We start from the raw sequence: 14574 nt of genomic DNA on the forward strand, positions 1-14574 counted from the left end.
CTTGGTTTCACAGTAACTTTATACAGTTACTGCTACATGACCCCCCTTTTTTTTTTCTTCCCAAAACACAATACAATAGAATCAGGATATTTGTCCACATGATTAAGCATGTATTTAATGTAGCATAAATGACATTAACTCATTTTCGACCACATGAGCAGTTACTGCCTTTTTGCTTGCCAGGGCAGATTTGCTATCCAACCTGCATTTTTGCGTGATTGTATTTGAAATATTGCGAAAGGCCTGTTTTGGCTGCATTCTGTTCACTGAAAGATTTGCCGCCTGTTCCCGACTAGGCTATACCATGTATTTGGGCTACACACAACCCACAGCTAGGCTATAAAAAAATCATTTAAAAAAGCTATTAATACTCTGTGTCTAAATTATAGGCCTACGACTGGTTTAGAATTCAGAATTATTTCAATGAATCTCACTGTAGTTATGTGGGAGATTCAGGCGCCCTTCTCTCTCTCACAACAGTAACGGCCACGTTTGGTCAGTCTCTAGGCTAGCCTACAATGTTGCACAAACCATAAACCCGGCCAGCCCAACACAAATCAATTAGAATACCAGGCACGTTTTCACATTACGTTTATTAAGGAGGCAGGAACATTACAGAGGAGGCCAGTCGAATAAACGCTAATCGCTTTCAAAGGAAGTTTTACATTGCAAACAGTGAAAATTATTTGTCATGTCAGGAGATGTACCAGATCTGGGAAAATAGGTTCCAGCACGAAACAGTCCAAAACTGAGAGGTGCGGGATCCTGTTCCGACAGGCTCTGGCTCAAATTAAGCACTGCCTACAAAACATAACTAAACTCAGCAACAACAAAAAAAGGAACGTCCCCTCACTGTCAACTGCATTTATTTTCAGCAAACTTAACATGTGTAAATATTTGTGTGAACATAACAAGATTCAACAACTGAGACAATAAACTGAACAAGTTCCACAGACATGTGACTAACAGAAATTTAATAATGTGTCCCTGAACAAAGGGGTGGGGGGGGGGTGCTGTGAGATGTTACCCCACTCTTCCACCAAGGCACCTGCAAGTTCCCGGACATTTCTAGGGGGGAATGGCCCTAGCCCTCACCCTCCGATCCAACAGGTCCCAGACGTGCTCAATGGGATTGAGATCCGGGCTCTTCACTGGCCATGGCAGAACACTGATATTCCTGTCTTGCAGGAAATCACACAGAGAACGAGCAGCATGGCTGGTGGCATTGTCATGCTGGAGGGTCATGTCAGGATGAGCCTACAGGAAGGGAACCACATGAGGGAGGAGGATGTCTTCCCTGTAACGCACATCGTTGAGATTGCCTGCAATAACAACAAGCTCAGTCCGATGATGCTGTGACACATCGCCCCAGACCATGACGGACCCTCCACCTCCAAATCGATCCCGCTCCAGAGTACAGGCCTCGGTGTAATGCTCATTCCTTCGACAATAAGCGCAAATCCGACCATCACCCCTGGTGAGACAAACCGCGACTCGTCAGTGAAGAGCACTTTTTGCCAGTTCTGTCTGGTCCAGAGACGGTGGGTTTGTGCCCATAGGCGACGTTGTTGCCGGTGATGTCTGGTGAGGACCTGCATTTACAACAGGCCTACAAGGAGGGATTGTGCGTTCCTGGTGTAACTTGGTCAGTTGTTGCCATCCTGTACCTGTCCCGCATGTGTGATGTTCGGATGTACCGATCATGTGCAGGTGTTGTTACACGTGGTCTGCCACTGCGAGGACGATCAGCTGTCCGTCCTGTCTCCCTGTAGCACTGTCTTAGGTGTCTCACAGTATGGACATTGCTATTTATTGCCCTGGCCACATCTGCAGTCCTCAGGCCTCCTTGCAGCATGCCTAAGGCACGTTCATGCAGAGGAGCAGGGACCCTGGACATCTTTCTTTTGGTGTTGCATGGGAAACAGTGTTTAAACCCTTTACAATGAAGATCTGTGAAGTTATTTGGATTTTTGCAAATTATCTTTGAAAGACAGGGTCCTGAAAAAGGGACGTTTCTTTTTTTGCTGAGTGATTCTTTTATATATATATATATATAAAATGAAATATCACATTTACATAAGTATTCAGACCCTTTACTCAATCCTGTCTAGGCGCTCTGCGGACAATTCCTTCGACATGGTGGCTTGGTTTTTGCTCTGACATGCACTGTCAACCCTTTGGAACTTATATAGACAGGTGTGTGCCCTAAATGTGGAAAAAACCAAGGGGTCGGAATCCTTTCCCGAATGCATGGTCAGTAACCCATGCTAGTTGATACATCTTTAGAGCTCCCCTCTTTCTTCATTTCCAACTGATATTTTCATCTTTGTCACATGAAATCCCTCACTCTTACGCTTTTGAGAATGGTGTTTTCCCGCAATTGCATTTTTAGAACATTCCCACGTAGCCTACAACCAAGTGTGCATTGTTGAGCTTATAATATGAATAAATAAAACGCTATCAACATTTTAAGATAAACGGTCTGATCTCTTACATCAGCCTCATTGTAGAGATAGGCGATATGGCCTAAAAAATCATACATTTCTTTTGGGCGACTCACAATATCTCTGTTTATTTATTTGATCTTTAAATAAGCTTTGTTGTACAATTAACGTTCAAATACACTGCATTTCAAACAGTCAGCAATAATCTAAGGAATTCAGGGCTTGTGAAATTATACTTTGCCAAATATAAGCCTTCCGCAATATAAGACCCACCACGAATAATGTACTTTATCAACAAAATGTACCCTGCTTTTTTTGTTGCAATAATCACTGATCTGGTTTTCAAGTCAGTCTATGACAATGCCCTTTTTGTTACAAATGTAACCAGAACCATGCATAATGCACAGTCACTAATAATGACCAACTTCTGGTAGCAGGCATCGTAGAAAATGAGCACAGGTCTCATGAACAATCTCTCAAGCATATAAACCCACGTGCTAGTGAGTTGCCAGCTAATCTTTATATTGAAAGTCTAGCCAACTTGGATCTAGTATTTGCTAGCTAACAACGTAAAGCAGTTTAATTGTTATGAATGCACCCTTCTGTCCTCAAACTGCTTGAACAGCACGCTAGCCTGTCCACTTTGTTCAGATGTTGAAATCAAGTGGCCTACCTTATTTCTCAGAAGGAGAACGAGTTGCCAATTCCTTTATATACTTGTTTTTTTTATTCTCACATTTCTAAAAACACAGACTAGATAGCTAGTCTAACAGTCTGGCTAAAATGCTGCTAACGCTGTGCGCAACAAACTGAGCATTCATTTTCCAGAATCAATGTTCATTCATACTCTATTTTAGGCGTCTGCTCTTTGCTTAGTTTGAGGAGGTGAGACATACAAAGGGTATTGTTAGAAAGGTTATGTTATCCTCTGTTACATTAAAATGACGTCTGAACGTGTTTTGGTGTCCACATGAGCAATTCTATTGGATCAAACCACAAAAAAGCATATAGCGAGTTGAAACCGCTTGTTGTCAGAGTGGAAGGAGTGATCTTTCATCTTTTGTTGTTCTGAGTGCAGGGGGAGGAGCTTTGTGTGTAATTTTATAAAGTCATTTTTATGTCCCAATATTTTTTATAGGCTTCCAAGGTTGGCCAACCACCCTTAAAGGGGCAGTGTTGTATTTTCAGACAGGCTTTGAATATGCGAAGAAGCCAATAGGCAGAGTGTAGCTTACATTTGTGTCTGATTGGGGGGGCAAATTAATTGAGCTTTTGGACAAAAATCTGGCCTACTTTTGTCTAAAGAAAGTGAATGTCAAGCCCTGAACAGACACTTTTTTGTGTCGCGGCTGCTGTAGTGTCCTGAGGTACCATAGAACAGGGTTTCCCAAACACCCCTGGGTGCACGGGAGGGGCCCCGGGACATAGTTTGGGAAACCCTGCCATAGAGTGCTATTCTCCCGTGGTGACTTTCTCCTCTCCCTCAGGATTTCCAAAGCACATTCTGTGGTAAGACTGGTCAGCGGATGAAGCAAAGCAGTGTCTCATGCCAGGTCATGGTCTGCCAGGAGACCGCAGAGCCACCAAGCAACCAACAGGCATCGGAGCAGTGAAACAACGTCTTAAGCCGGATGGACACTAAACGATTTTGGCCTTCGATTTAGCTGTCCCAGACAAGTTTTTGAGATCGGAGACTCATTTTGATTTATTTTTTATTTAACCTTTACTTAACCAGGAAGGGCTCATTTAAAATCTATTTTTCAAGAGCTTCCTGGCCAAGATAGGCAGCACCAAGTCATTGACGCTCGCTTAATGTGAGTGGGTCAAAGATGCAATTTGAGGGCTACCGAGCAGTCCCAGACGTCCAGGTTGGATTTGATTGCCACAAAATCTGCAATTCTCTTGTAGTGTGAGATGTGCAATGACATGTTTGGAAAAAGATCTCACTTGTCTGGGACAGCTAAATCGTGGCCAAAATCGTTAAGTGTACAGCCGGCTTTAGAGTTATTACACCTATTTAATAATTATTATATTTATTATATGAAATATAATTGTACCTCAATGTGATTATTAGCCCCCTTAAACAGGGCATGTACTCAAACATGTAATTTTCCATCTTCATCTGGCCATCATTTTTTGTCAGATTTCATAAATTTGTATTTTGATAAAAAAAAAAGTGTCCTGATAGTTCGACTGATATTTCAAATTAGCTTCACTTCCAAACCTTATGAATGACAATAGTTAAACGGGGGAAAGTTTTACGTTTCAGACCATGTAACATACCAACATTTTGACTGAGGGCCTGGGTTATACAGTGCAAGTTTAACTGCACTCAAGGGCTCATATAGATCCGGTTACTGTAGAATGAAGGAGAGATGTTTTTTATACAACTTTACATAATTGTGATTCTGAGACAACAAACCTTTTTCAAACAAAATAAGAGCGACTTACTGAATATCGTGCACACAGGTGGCACTGTTTCTCTAGCATTGAAGCGTTGATGAAAACGTGGTGATCCACTGACTACATTTCAGTTGAGTTATTCTTAATCGTATGTGCATCTCTTAATTCTAATATTTGTACAATATTTGTTTGTGTTTTATACAAGTTTGTTTGGTACTTGTGGCTGCAGTAAATACACTAAATGTATATTGTTCAATGATGCTTCACTCTGTATATACTCTTGTTCAAAAGTTGTTTCGTATGTTATTGGGACAGTTTTTTCACATTACCCTGCTTATATTGGATAGTTGAAAAATAAATGTGACAATTTACTTGTTTTTGGTTAGTGTTATCTACTGATTGTTTTCGGGCATGAACATTCAGTTGATTAACTTGATACAGGGGTTTGCGAAAGTATTCACCCTCCTTGGAATGTTTCCTATTTTGTTGCCTTACAACCTGGAATTAATATAGATTTTTTTGGGGGGGGGGGTTGTGTCACTTGATTTACACATGTCTACCACTTTGAAAATGCAAAATAATTTTTATTGTGAAACAAACAAGAAATAAGACAAAAAACAACAACTTGATCTTGCATAACTATTCACCCCCCCAAAGTCAATACTTTGTAGAGCCACCTTTTGCAACAATTACAGCTGCAAGTCTCTTGGGGTATGTCTCTGTAAGCTTGGCACATCTAGCCACTGGGATTATTGCCCATTCTTCAAGGCAAAACTGCTCCAGTTCCTTCAATTTGGATGGGTTCTTCTGGGGTACAGCAATCTTTAAGTCACACCACAGATTCTCAATTGGATTGAGGTCTGGGCTTTGACTAGGCCTTTCCAAGACATTTAAATGTTTCCCCTTAAACAACATGAGTGTTGCTTTAGCAGTATGCTTAGGGTCATTGTCCTGCTGGAAGGTGAACCTCCGTCCCTGTCTCAAATCTCTGGAAGAATGTCCCTGTTTTTAGCGCCATCCATCATTCCTTCAATTCTGACCAGTTTCCCAGTCTTGATGTTTTTCATCGGCAGGAATGGTGTTCTCGGGGTGATGAGAGGTGTTGGGTTTGCGCCAGACATTTTCCTTGATGGCCAAAAAGCTCAATTTTGGACTCATCTGACCAGAGTACCTTCTTCCATATGTTTGGGGAGTCTCCCACATGCCTTTTGGCGAACACCAAACGTGTTTTCTTATTTATTTCTTTAAGCAATGGCTTTTTTTCTGGCCACTCTTCGATAAAGCCTAGCTCTGTGGAGTGTCCTACGGACAGATACTCCAATCTCCGCTGTGGAGCTTTGCAGCTCCTTCAGGGTTATCTTTGGTCTCTTTGTTGCCTCTGATTAATGCCCTCCTTGCCTGGTCTTGGAGTTTTGGTGGGTAGCCCCCTCTTGGCAGGTTTGTTGTGGTGCCATATTCTTTACATTTGTTAATAATGGATTTAATGGTGCTCCGTGGGATGTTCAAAGTTTCAGATACTTTTTTTTATAACCCAACCCTGATCTGTAATTTGTCCCTGACCTGTTTGGAGAGCTCCTTGGTCTTCATGGTGCCCCTTGCTTAGTGGGGTTACAGACTCTGGGGCCTTTCAGAACAGGTGTAGATTTACTGAGATCATGTGACAGAACATGTGACACTTAGATTGCACACAGGTGGACTTTATTTAACTGATTACGTGACTTCTGAAGGTAATTGGTTGCACCAGATCTTATTTAGGGGCTTCATAGCAAAGGGGGCGAATACATATGCACACACCACTTTTCTGTTATGATTTTTTTTTAAACAAGTTATTTATTTCACTTCACCAATTTGGACTATTTTGTGTACGTCCATTACATGAAATCCAAATAAAAATTAATTTAAGTTACAGGTTGTAATGCAACAAAATAGGAAAAATGCCAAGGGGGGTGAATACTTTTGCAAGGCACTGTATGTAGAAAAGAGTAATGTTTTACTGAAAAGTGGCTTTATTTGTTATTTCTTACATGGTGCTGTAGCATCTTACTGTACATACAACAGTCACCGACAAATAATAAATAGTATTTAAAGTCATGTATATTTAATAGATACAGCACCGGTATATAGTGGATGTGGTCATTGCAAAATTAAAAAGATAAAGAACACAAATTGTGTTATTCTACAATTACAATTTCTGATGCATCCACAACTGTATTTATTTTCAAAACATATTGGAAGGGGAGATTTTAAAATCAAACGTGTAATCGTGAAAAGTGAAACGAAAGACAAAAAAGGAAATTGACAAAAAAAAACTTTACAAACTGATAAAAAAAAACGAATCTATCAAGAGTTGGAAAATACTGTGGTTGCATCAATATACAAAATATCTGGGCGCTTAGGTTTCTTCATTGCCTGTTTGCGATACACACAAAGCTCCTTGGCAGACTTCACTTTGCTCACGGGCACATATCTTCCTATTTTACAATATCATAAGCTTGTCTTGTGAGGTAACACCCGAGGTCTATGCAGAAAGGACCTTGACACATACACATTCACTGCAAGGACAATCACGGTTGTAGTGTTTTGGAGAGTTATCTTCCATAGAGGGGTATGTGACGCAAGATGTTTAGGGAGTGAAAGAACATAAGTACATACTTTTACACACAAATGATTTTGAAAAATAATGGCCTATAAGCACTTTTCCAGTAAAGTTGTTTTCAGTTGTTAATTTAAAAAAAAAAAATCACTTTTGATGGTATTTGGAGCAATGCTGGTGTTTTCTAACTCTCTTGTGAAATGTTTACTCAGCTTTGTCCACTTCATGAATGGGTGGAGTCTAGATTTTTAGTCTCAGTTTGTTTCTTTGTTTTCCCAAACTGCTGTTTTCCTTCTTTTAACACTCTTGGGATGTTCTTCTCTTCCTCAAAATAAATCTGTTGCTACTGTTCCCGTCTTGTTTTAAATACATTTAAAGAGGACATTATGTGACTCGTCTCTCTCCTCTCCTCCATCTCTTCCTCATCTTTTCTCCTCCCAGGGGTGGCTAGTTCCGGGATGAGGGAAGTAATGTTTAATGGTTCTTGGGATTGGAGGTTTTCGCATGGACATTTGCCCCCTGGCAGGCGGTAGTGTCGCAGATTCCTGGGGAGCCCGAGTGCCCGGTCCTTCCTGTCCTACCTGCCTCTCCGGGTTCTCCTGGATCTCCTGGGGATCCGTCACGCCCGTCTTTGACAATTCCAAATAATCCTGGGATACCTATGGGCACAGAAACAAGAGTGCAGGGGATGAGCCAAGTCTCCCAACAAGTACACACTAATTCAAACACACAGTGGAACCCTGCGTTACTCTTAAATAGAGGCTCAGATGTCCCACAAAGGGGTTTGTGGCAAAGAGAGTCTACTGATACAACTCCCCTTCGCTACCCATGAACTTGTATCATTCTAGCCCAAACCACACTCATTGTGAATGCACGGTGTATAAACTGTCATACCTTGGTATCCTTGGTCTCCAACGGGCCCTTCGATGGCTTTTCCAATGGGTCCCTTGTCACCCTGTTCACCAAGATCACCTGTGGAAGAGATGGAAAACAATGTTACAAAAAAAGACAATCTATTGGCACTACTTTGAGAACTGTGCAATATGCCTAACATACTAGAGATGGTCACATCTGTCTGTACACTTCATATGAGACGTACAGTATGTTTTGTGCTGCAAAGTTACTATCTGTTAGTCCATTGCTCTGTGCTGATCACATAGGCAGTTTGAGCTGTATGTTTCTCGGCACGGACCTGTGTATCTCCTGTTACTTACCTCTGGGACCGGGGTCTCCCAGGTCTCCAGGCAGTCCTCTGTAGCCAGGAGATCCACGGGAGCCGGGGTGACCGATAGACCCAGTCTCGCCTGGCTTCCCCGGAGGTCCGGCAATGCCGGGGCGACCCACTTGGCCAGGGGACAGGGGTCTTCTGAGGTTGGAAGCCAGCTTTGCAATCTGATCTGAGAGAGGCAGGACAGAGGAACAAGAAATTTGCAAACATGTTTTTGTCAAATAGGAGTTAAAGTCCCTTTTTGGTAATTTAAAGAAAGACAAGGACACTGCACCCTACAACCCTTTTCATCTCCAAAATCCTCACCATCAATCATAGATCCACACAATTCTCTGATGTGCTGTTCACTTGCCAGTTTACCCTGAAAACAGAGACATGGAAGACACATTTAATTCAGCAGGTGTCGTCAGTGACAGTTCAGTCGATCTGAGACATTCTTGGTGCTGGGACACCAACTTGCCAAGTTGACATGGATCGAAGTACAGCATTAACCCTAGTTACTCGAAGAGGTTACTCACGGGAACACCGATCTTGCCAGCGATTCCGGACAGACCCTGTTCACCCTGAAAGCCCATGAGGCCTGGTTTCCCAGGAACCCCTCTGGCTCCGAGCTCTCCCTGTGGTCCCACCACGCCCTTGGGTCCCAGCTCTCCACGCTTCCCAGACTGTAAACACACAAAAAAAAACGAAATCAAATATACAGCTCTTGTGTTCACTAAGTAAATGTTAAACAGAGTTAAATTCAGTGGAGGTGTTCCGTTGTCAGGGAAGAAAGTGTAGGTCTATTGCACTCTGTGACGAAACTTCTTGATCTAAGGGAATCAGACAGCTCAATTGTTTCTGGTTCAGTAGTTCATTTGAGATGACCCCAGAATAAGAAACAACCTGACTTATCAAAGAGTGTTGTTAAAGTAAACACTGTTGTTGTGCGCTTCCTTGGGAACATCGGTGTGGGAGTGTACATATGTCTCATTTGATCATTAATTGAATGATCACAACAAATCCCAAGTGTGAGAGTTGCTGCAGCTAGCAGCAGGTAGCGTTAGCGAGCCACATCAGTGCCTTGGCTGTAATTACATTCATTGTGAGGTAAACTGTGCTGCAGCTTAGCGTGACTCCCTTATCCCCTGTGGGGATGGCAGAGGGTGGGGATGGCAGAGACTGGGCTAAGCAATCATACGGCGGGCTAATTAATCCAGCTAATCCTAGAATGTGAGCTGGGATCCTGTACAATGAGTTAGTGTGTTGCAGTCTGGCCTGGGCACCAGCATTTAGTGCAAACACCAAATCTCTGGCAACATATCAGAGAAAAGATAGAGAGTGGAGAGAGACCATAATAAGGGAAAGAGACACTAAAGATGTGAAAAAGGGTCAATGATAGACTGGTCTAGTAAGCCCAACTAAGTAGAGCTTTTGACTGTTGTGATCACAACTGTTGTGGTAGTTATCTAGAGGGACAAACCTGCCAGTAAAATATGTGTCAATGAATGGAGTTGGACCTAGGGCTCTATTCAATCAGATCCACTTTAGCTAGAGCTGTCAAATCCACAAGTGGCTCCCACTGCATGGAGTCACAGTAGTAGTTACTGTCTTGTCTCATCTCTACAACTCCCGTACGGACTCGGGAGAGGCGAAGTTCGAGAGCCATGCGTCCTCCGAAACACAACCCAACCAAGCCGCACTGCTTTTCAATACAGCGAGCATCCAGCCCGGAAGTCATCTGCACCAATGTGTCGGAGGAAACACCGAGCGACCCGGCCCCCACAGGAGTCGCTAGTGCCAGATGAGACAAGGATATCCCTGCCGGCCAAGCCCTTCCTAACCCGGACGAGGCTAGGCTAATTGTGCACCAGCCCCATGGGCCTCCCGGTCGCAGCCAGCCTGGGCTCGAACCCAGAGTCTCTGGTGGCACAGCTAGCACTGCGATGCAGTGCCTTAGACCACTGCGCCACCCGGGAGGCCCTATCATAAATCTTTAAAAGTATATTTTTTCCAATTGAGCGTAATCTTTTCTATGTAGCTTACACTTTGTCATTCTGAACTTCTAACGAGTGGGGCGGGTGTGGCTTTGTGACAATGAACGCAAGAGCAGCTATTCACCGATTCGACTGTTCCAACACAGTTCCATCTCTGACACCACCACAACATCCGCAATGCGGGTGTCTGCTATCACCGGTTAACGCTTGATCTGATTGAATCTAGGCCCTAAACCAGTGGTTCTTAACCCTGTTGGAGGTACTGAACCCCACCAGTTTCATATGCGCATTCACCGAACCCTTCTTAATTGGAAAAATAAAATTATTTTTTCAAATTCAAAACATAGGTATATATTTTACTGGTGCACAAAATGAACCGTGCATCAACATCAAAACATGATTTTCACACAAAAACAAAAACATAATAATGAATATTTATTGCAAATCAGTGTGATTTCTGCTGTTGCCTTTCAGAGACCAGTTCAGAAATGTGCGGCTTCACCTTGGCAAGTGCCACTCTCATGTCATTTTCGCAACAAAGTTTGTTACTTTTCTTCTGCTTTTTCCTCTGCCAGTTTTGGAGGCAAGGTTTTTGTTGCCAACGCATGCCTGTGCAGAATACAATGCGTAACAATGATGTGTGGTGCATCGGCTTTCACTAGCGCACCAAAACCAGACTTTCTTCCCAGCATGACTGGAGCTCCGTCCGAACAAACTGCAGAAACCGTATCCCACGAAAGATTGTTGTCTTTGGAGAAGTCATCCACAAGTTTCTTCACATCGGCTGCCTTAGTTGTTGTTGTAAGAGGCTTACAAAATAAAAAAATCTTCCTTTATCACGTCGTCTTTCACATAGCGCACGAATACAGCAAGCTGGCTTAGATTGGAAACGTCTGTGGTCTCGTCGAGTTGAAGGCTGAATTTTGCCGGGCTTGAAATCAGATCTGCAACTACTTGAGCCAAGATCTCTTTGCTCATCTCCTCTATTCTGTCGCTGATGGTGTCATTTGAAAGAGGAATTTGGGATAACTTAACTTCAGCCTCTTTTCCCAGCATGATATTCACCATCTTCAACACAGCTGGTTTAGTGTTTCACCAATGGTGCGTGGTTTGCCCTGCTTTGCGATCAGGTAAGCAACTTCGTACGATGCTGTGAGGATCAGTTTGTTGATGGGCACAAAGCCGAGAACAGGCAGAGTAGCCTTTTCATCGAATCTGGCTCTCTTCACCTTGAATTCAGCTAGCGTTGTGTTCTTGTATTTCCATCTCCATGCAGCTTAAGGAAGTGTTCTCTTAGTTTTGTCGGTGCTTGATAGAATTGCTCAACTTGGCATTGCAAATCATGCAGTTAGGACGCTGACTCCCATCACGTTCCGTTATACATGTGAATCCATATTGTACATATTCGTCCGACCACTTTCTTTTTTTGCTCGACATAGTAAGTATGAAGGGATTAAAATATTAAGAAAGAAATCACAAGACGTACCATCACAAGTCGACTACTTAGCGCACCAAATTCCCTGCAGCACAGATAGGCCAAGCGATGTAGCGTGATCACCTGCAGCCAATGATGGCCAAGCGGGGCATGTCATCACGAATCATATGAGTCCGATGTGTGTCTCGACCTCCGCCGAACCCCTGCGACTGACTCACCGAACCCCTGGGGTTCGATCGAACCCAGGTTAAGAACCACTGCCCTAAACATATATGTGGTTGTCAAACATACATTCAACACTCACTCACTCCACTGTTTGGATGAAGATAAAGAGATTACTCACCTCTCCTTTTTGGCCAACTGGACCGAATGGACCCTGAAAATGATAAATAAGACAAAAGAAATTGGATGACACACATGTTTTCATGTTGATTGGATGAATATTAATTTGACTGAACTTAAAATATGAAAGATAACTTACAGGTTCTCCATTCTCCCCGGGCAAACCATCAGCTCCTGCCACACCCTGAACAGAAAACAAAATCATTCTTTTTTGATGCCATTTACTGAGTGGTTATCATTTTTCCTTTTGCTTTTCAAGCCTGAGTGAAACGGTATGAATAACAATAATTGGGTGTGCATAGAAGCTTCCATAGAAAATATCACATCTATCTTTGGTTATGTCCCCACAAAAGTAAAATATACCCCCACAATATCTTCCATAATGAGCCCCAAAAACATATTCCCACCTCTATAACCTTTCCCATTATCAATGGCAAGATTCTCTCCAAACCCTTTATTTAAAAAAATATATATATATATATATATATATATATTTAACTAGGCAAGAAACAGGGTAACTCCATGAGCACACTGAATGCTGAATGAAGACAGTGGGAACGGGGTTTCTATGGTATTATTCTCAACTTAATTTGACCTTTGACCCCTACTGTAGAGAGCTACAAGTGTAGTACATGTGCACTTACCACGTCTCCTTTAGGGCCTGATGCTCCGACTGGACCCTGCAGTAGGAAGAGAGAGAGAGAGAGAGAGAGAGGACTGTTGAATAAAAGAGAGCCAGTGGTTGTGGAGACCAGTAGCAGAGCCCATGCCTCCATAGATGGCAGACTGTGTGCATTGAGTGAGGAGGGGGGTTGTGGAGTGGGACAGAGCAGGAAGCTGGATAAAGCCAGGCTTTGTTCTGCCCTCGGCTCCTGAACAGGACTCTTCTTTCTCACCTCTCTCCTGGGTACAGTACAGTACACCATTAGGGCTGGAGTGAGTAAGCCCACACTGTCCAGGTTATGAGCATACACTGCTCTGATCTAAATGGGTGTGGCAGGAGGAGCTATGTGTGTGCGTGTTTGTGTGCAGTCCAATATTGGGTCAGATGGTCAAAGGCTGTAATCTGTTTTTAAAGGCATAGCTACAAATGAAAGGCCTTGTTAATTCCCACAAGGACATCTGGGTGAATAGGGATTCGTGGGCTTGGAAACTGATGGTGAAATGTTCAAATCCCCAGGGTGAACATCACTGTGGGTCACTTCTGCAGTCTTTGGCCAGCAAGCGTTCTGTTCGGGGTCACACTCACCCTCTCACCAAATCCGCCGCGGATTCCGGTTGGTCCGGGAAGGCCAGGGTCCCCCAGAGACCCCTTTATTCCCTGTTGAACATGACAGACACCATCAGAAGACCTCCAACACATGACACAGAATTTCATTCAGGGATTGTCCAGAAAGGATGTATCCCATCATACCACTGACCTGGAAGCCTTTGCTGCCCCGAACCCCGATGTTGCCCACTGGTCCGATGCCCCCCTGGGAAATATACAACATTATGTTAGCACAACAAGAAATACATCAGGGCCTGCAGACACAGGAAGTACATCTCATCCGGACCTTTGACTTTTTGCCTTCCCCCATCCAATATGATCTGTTATTTGAACCTTACCTTTTTTTGTGTGTGAATTTTACCCCCTTTTCGTGGTATCCAATTGTTAGTAGTTACTGTCTTGTCTCATCGCTACAACTCCCGTACGAGCTCGGGAGAGACGAACGTCGAAAGCCATGCGTCCTCCGAAACACAACCCAACCAAGCCGCACTGCTTCTTAACACAGCGCGCATCCAACCCGGAAGCCAACCGCACCAATGTGTCGGAGGAAACACCATGCACCTGGCGACCTGATCAGCGTGCACTGCTCCCGGTCCGCCACAGGAGTCGCTAGTGCGCGATGAGACAAGGATATCCCTACTGGCCAAACCCTCCCTAACCCGGACGACGCTAGGCCAATTGTGCGTCGCCCCATGGACCTCCCGGTCGCGGCCGGCTGCAACAGAGCCTGGTGCAGTGCCCACTGCGCCACCCGTGAGGCCCCGAACCATACCTTTTTAAGAGACACCAACAAAAAAGGACATGATTGTTTATACTTGGTATTGCGGTTGCGCGTGATGAAAGAGGCCCAAGAGTCATTGTTGATGTCGTGCAGGGTTTCCCA

General features: G+C 43.7%; 1 protein-coding gene across 1 annotated transcript in view; it reads right to left on the minus strand.

The window, feature by feature from the left end:
* Positions 1-574: 574 nt before the first annotated feature.
* Positions 575-14574, minus strand: part of LOC118361116 (collagen alpha-3(IX) chain-like) — a 29202-nt gene continuing 15202 nt past the window's right edge. Inside the window, exons 23-32 of the mRNA XM_052483096.1 lie at positions 13843-13896; positions 13671-13742; positions 13066-13101; positions 12561-12605; positions 12423-12455; positions 9187-9333; positions 8975-9029; positions 8655-8837; positions 8335-8412; positions 575-8099 (exon numbers count right to left, since the gene is read on the minus strand). Coding sequence (XP_052339056.1) covers positions 7915-8099; positions 8335-8412; positions 8655-8837; positions 8975-9029; positions 9187-9333; positions 12423-12455; positions 12561-12605; positions 13066-13101; positions 13671-13742; positions 13843-13896 — 888 coding nt within the window. The 3' untranslated portion in view covers positions 575-7914. The remainder of the gene's footprint in view (positions 8100-8334; positions 8413-8654; positions 8838-8974; positions 9030-9186; positions 9334-12422; positions 12456-12560; positions 12606-13065; positions 13102-13670; positions 13743-13842; positions 13897-14574) is intronic.

This window comes from Oncorhynchus keta, chromosome 28 (assembly GCF_023373465.1).
Source record: "Oncorhynchus keta strain PuntledgeMale-10-30-2019 chromosome 28, Oket_V2, whole genome shotgun sequence".
Taxonomy (NCBI): domain Eukaryota; kingdom Metazoa; phylum Chordata; class Actinopteri; order Salmoniformes; family Salmonidae; genus Oncorhynchus; species Oncorhynchus keta.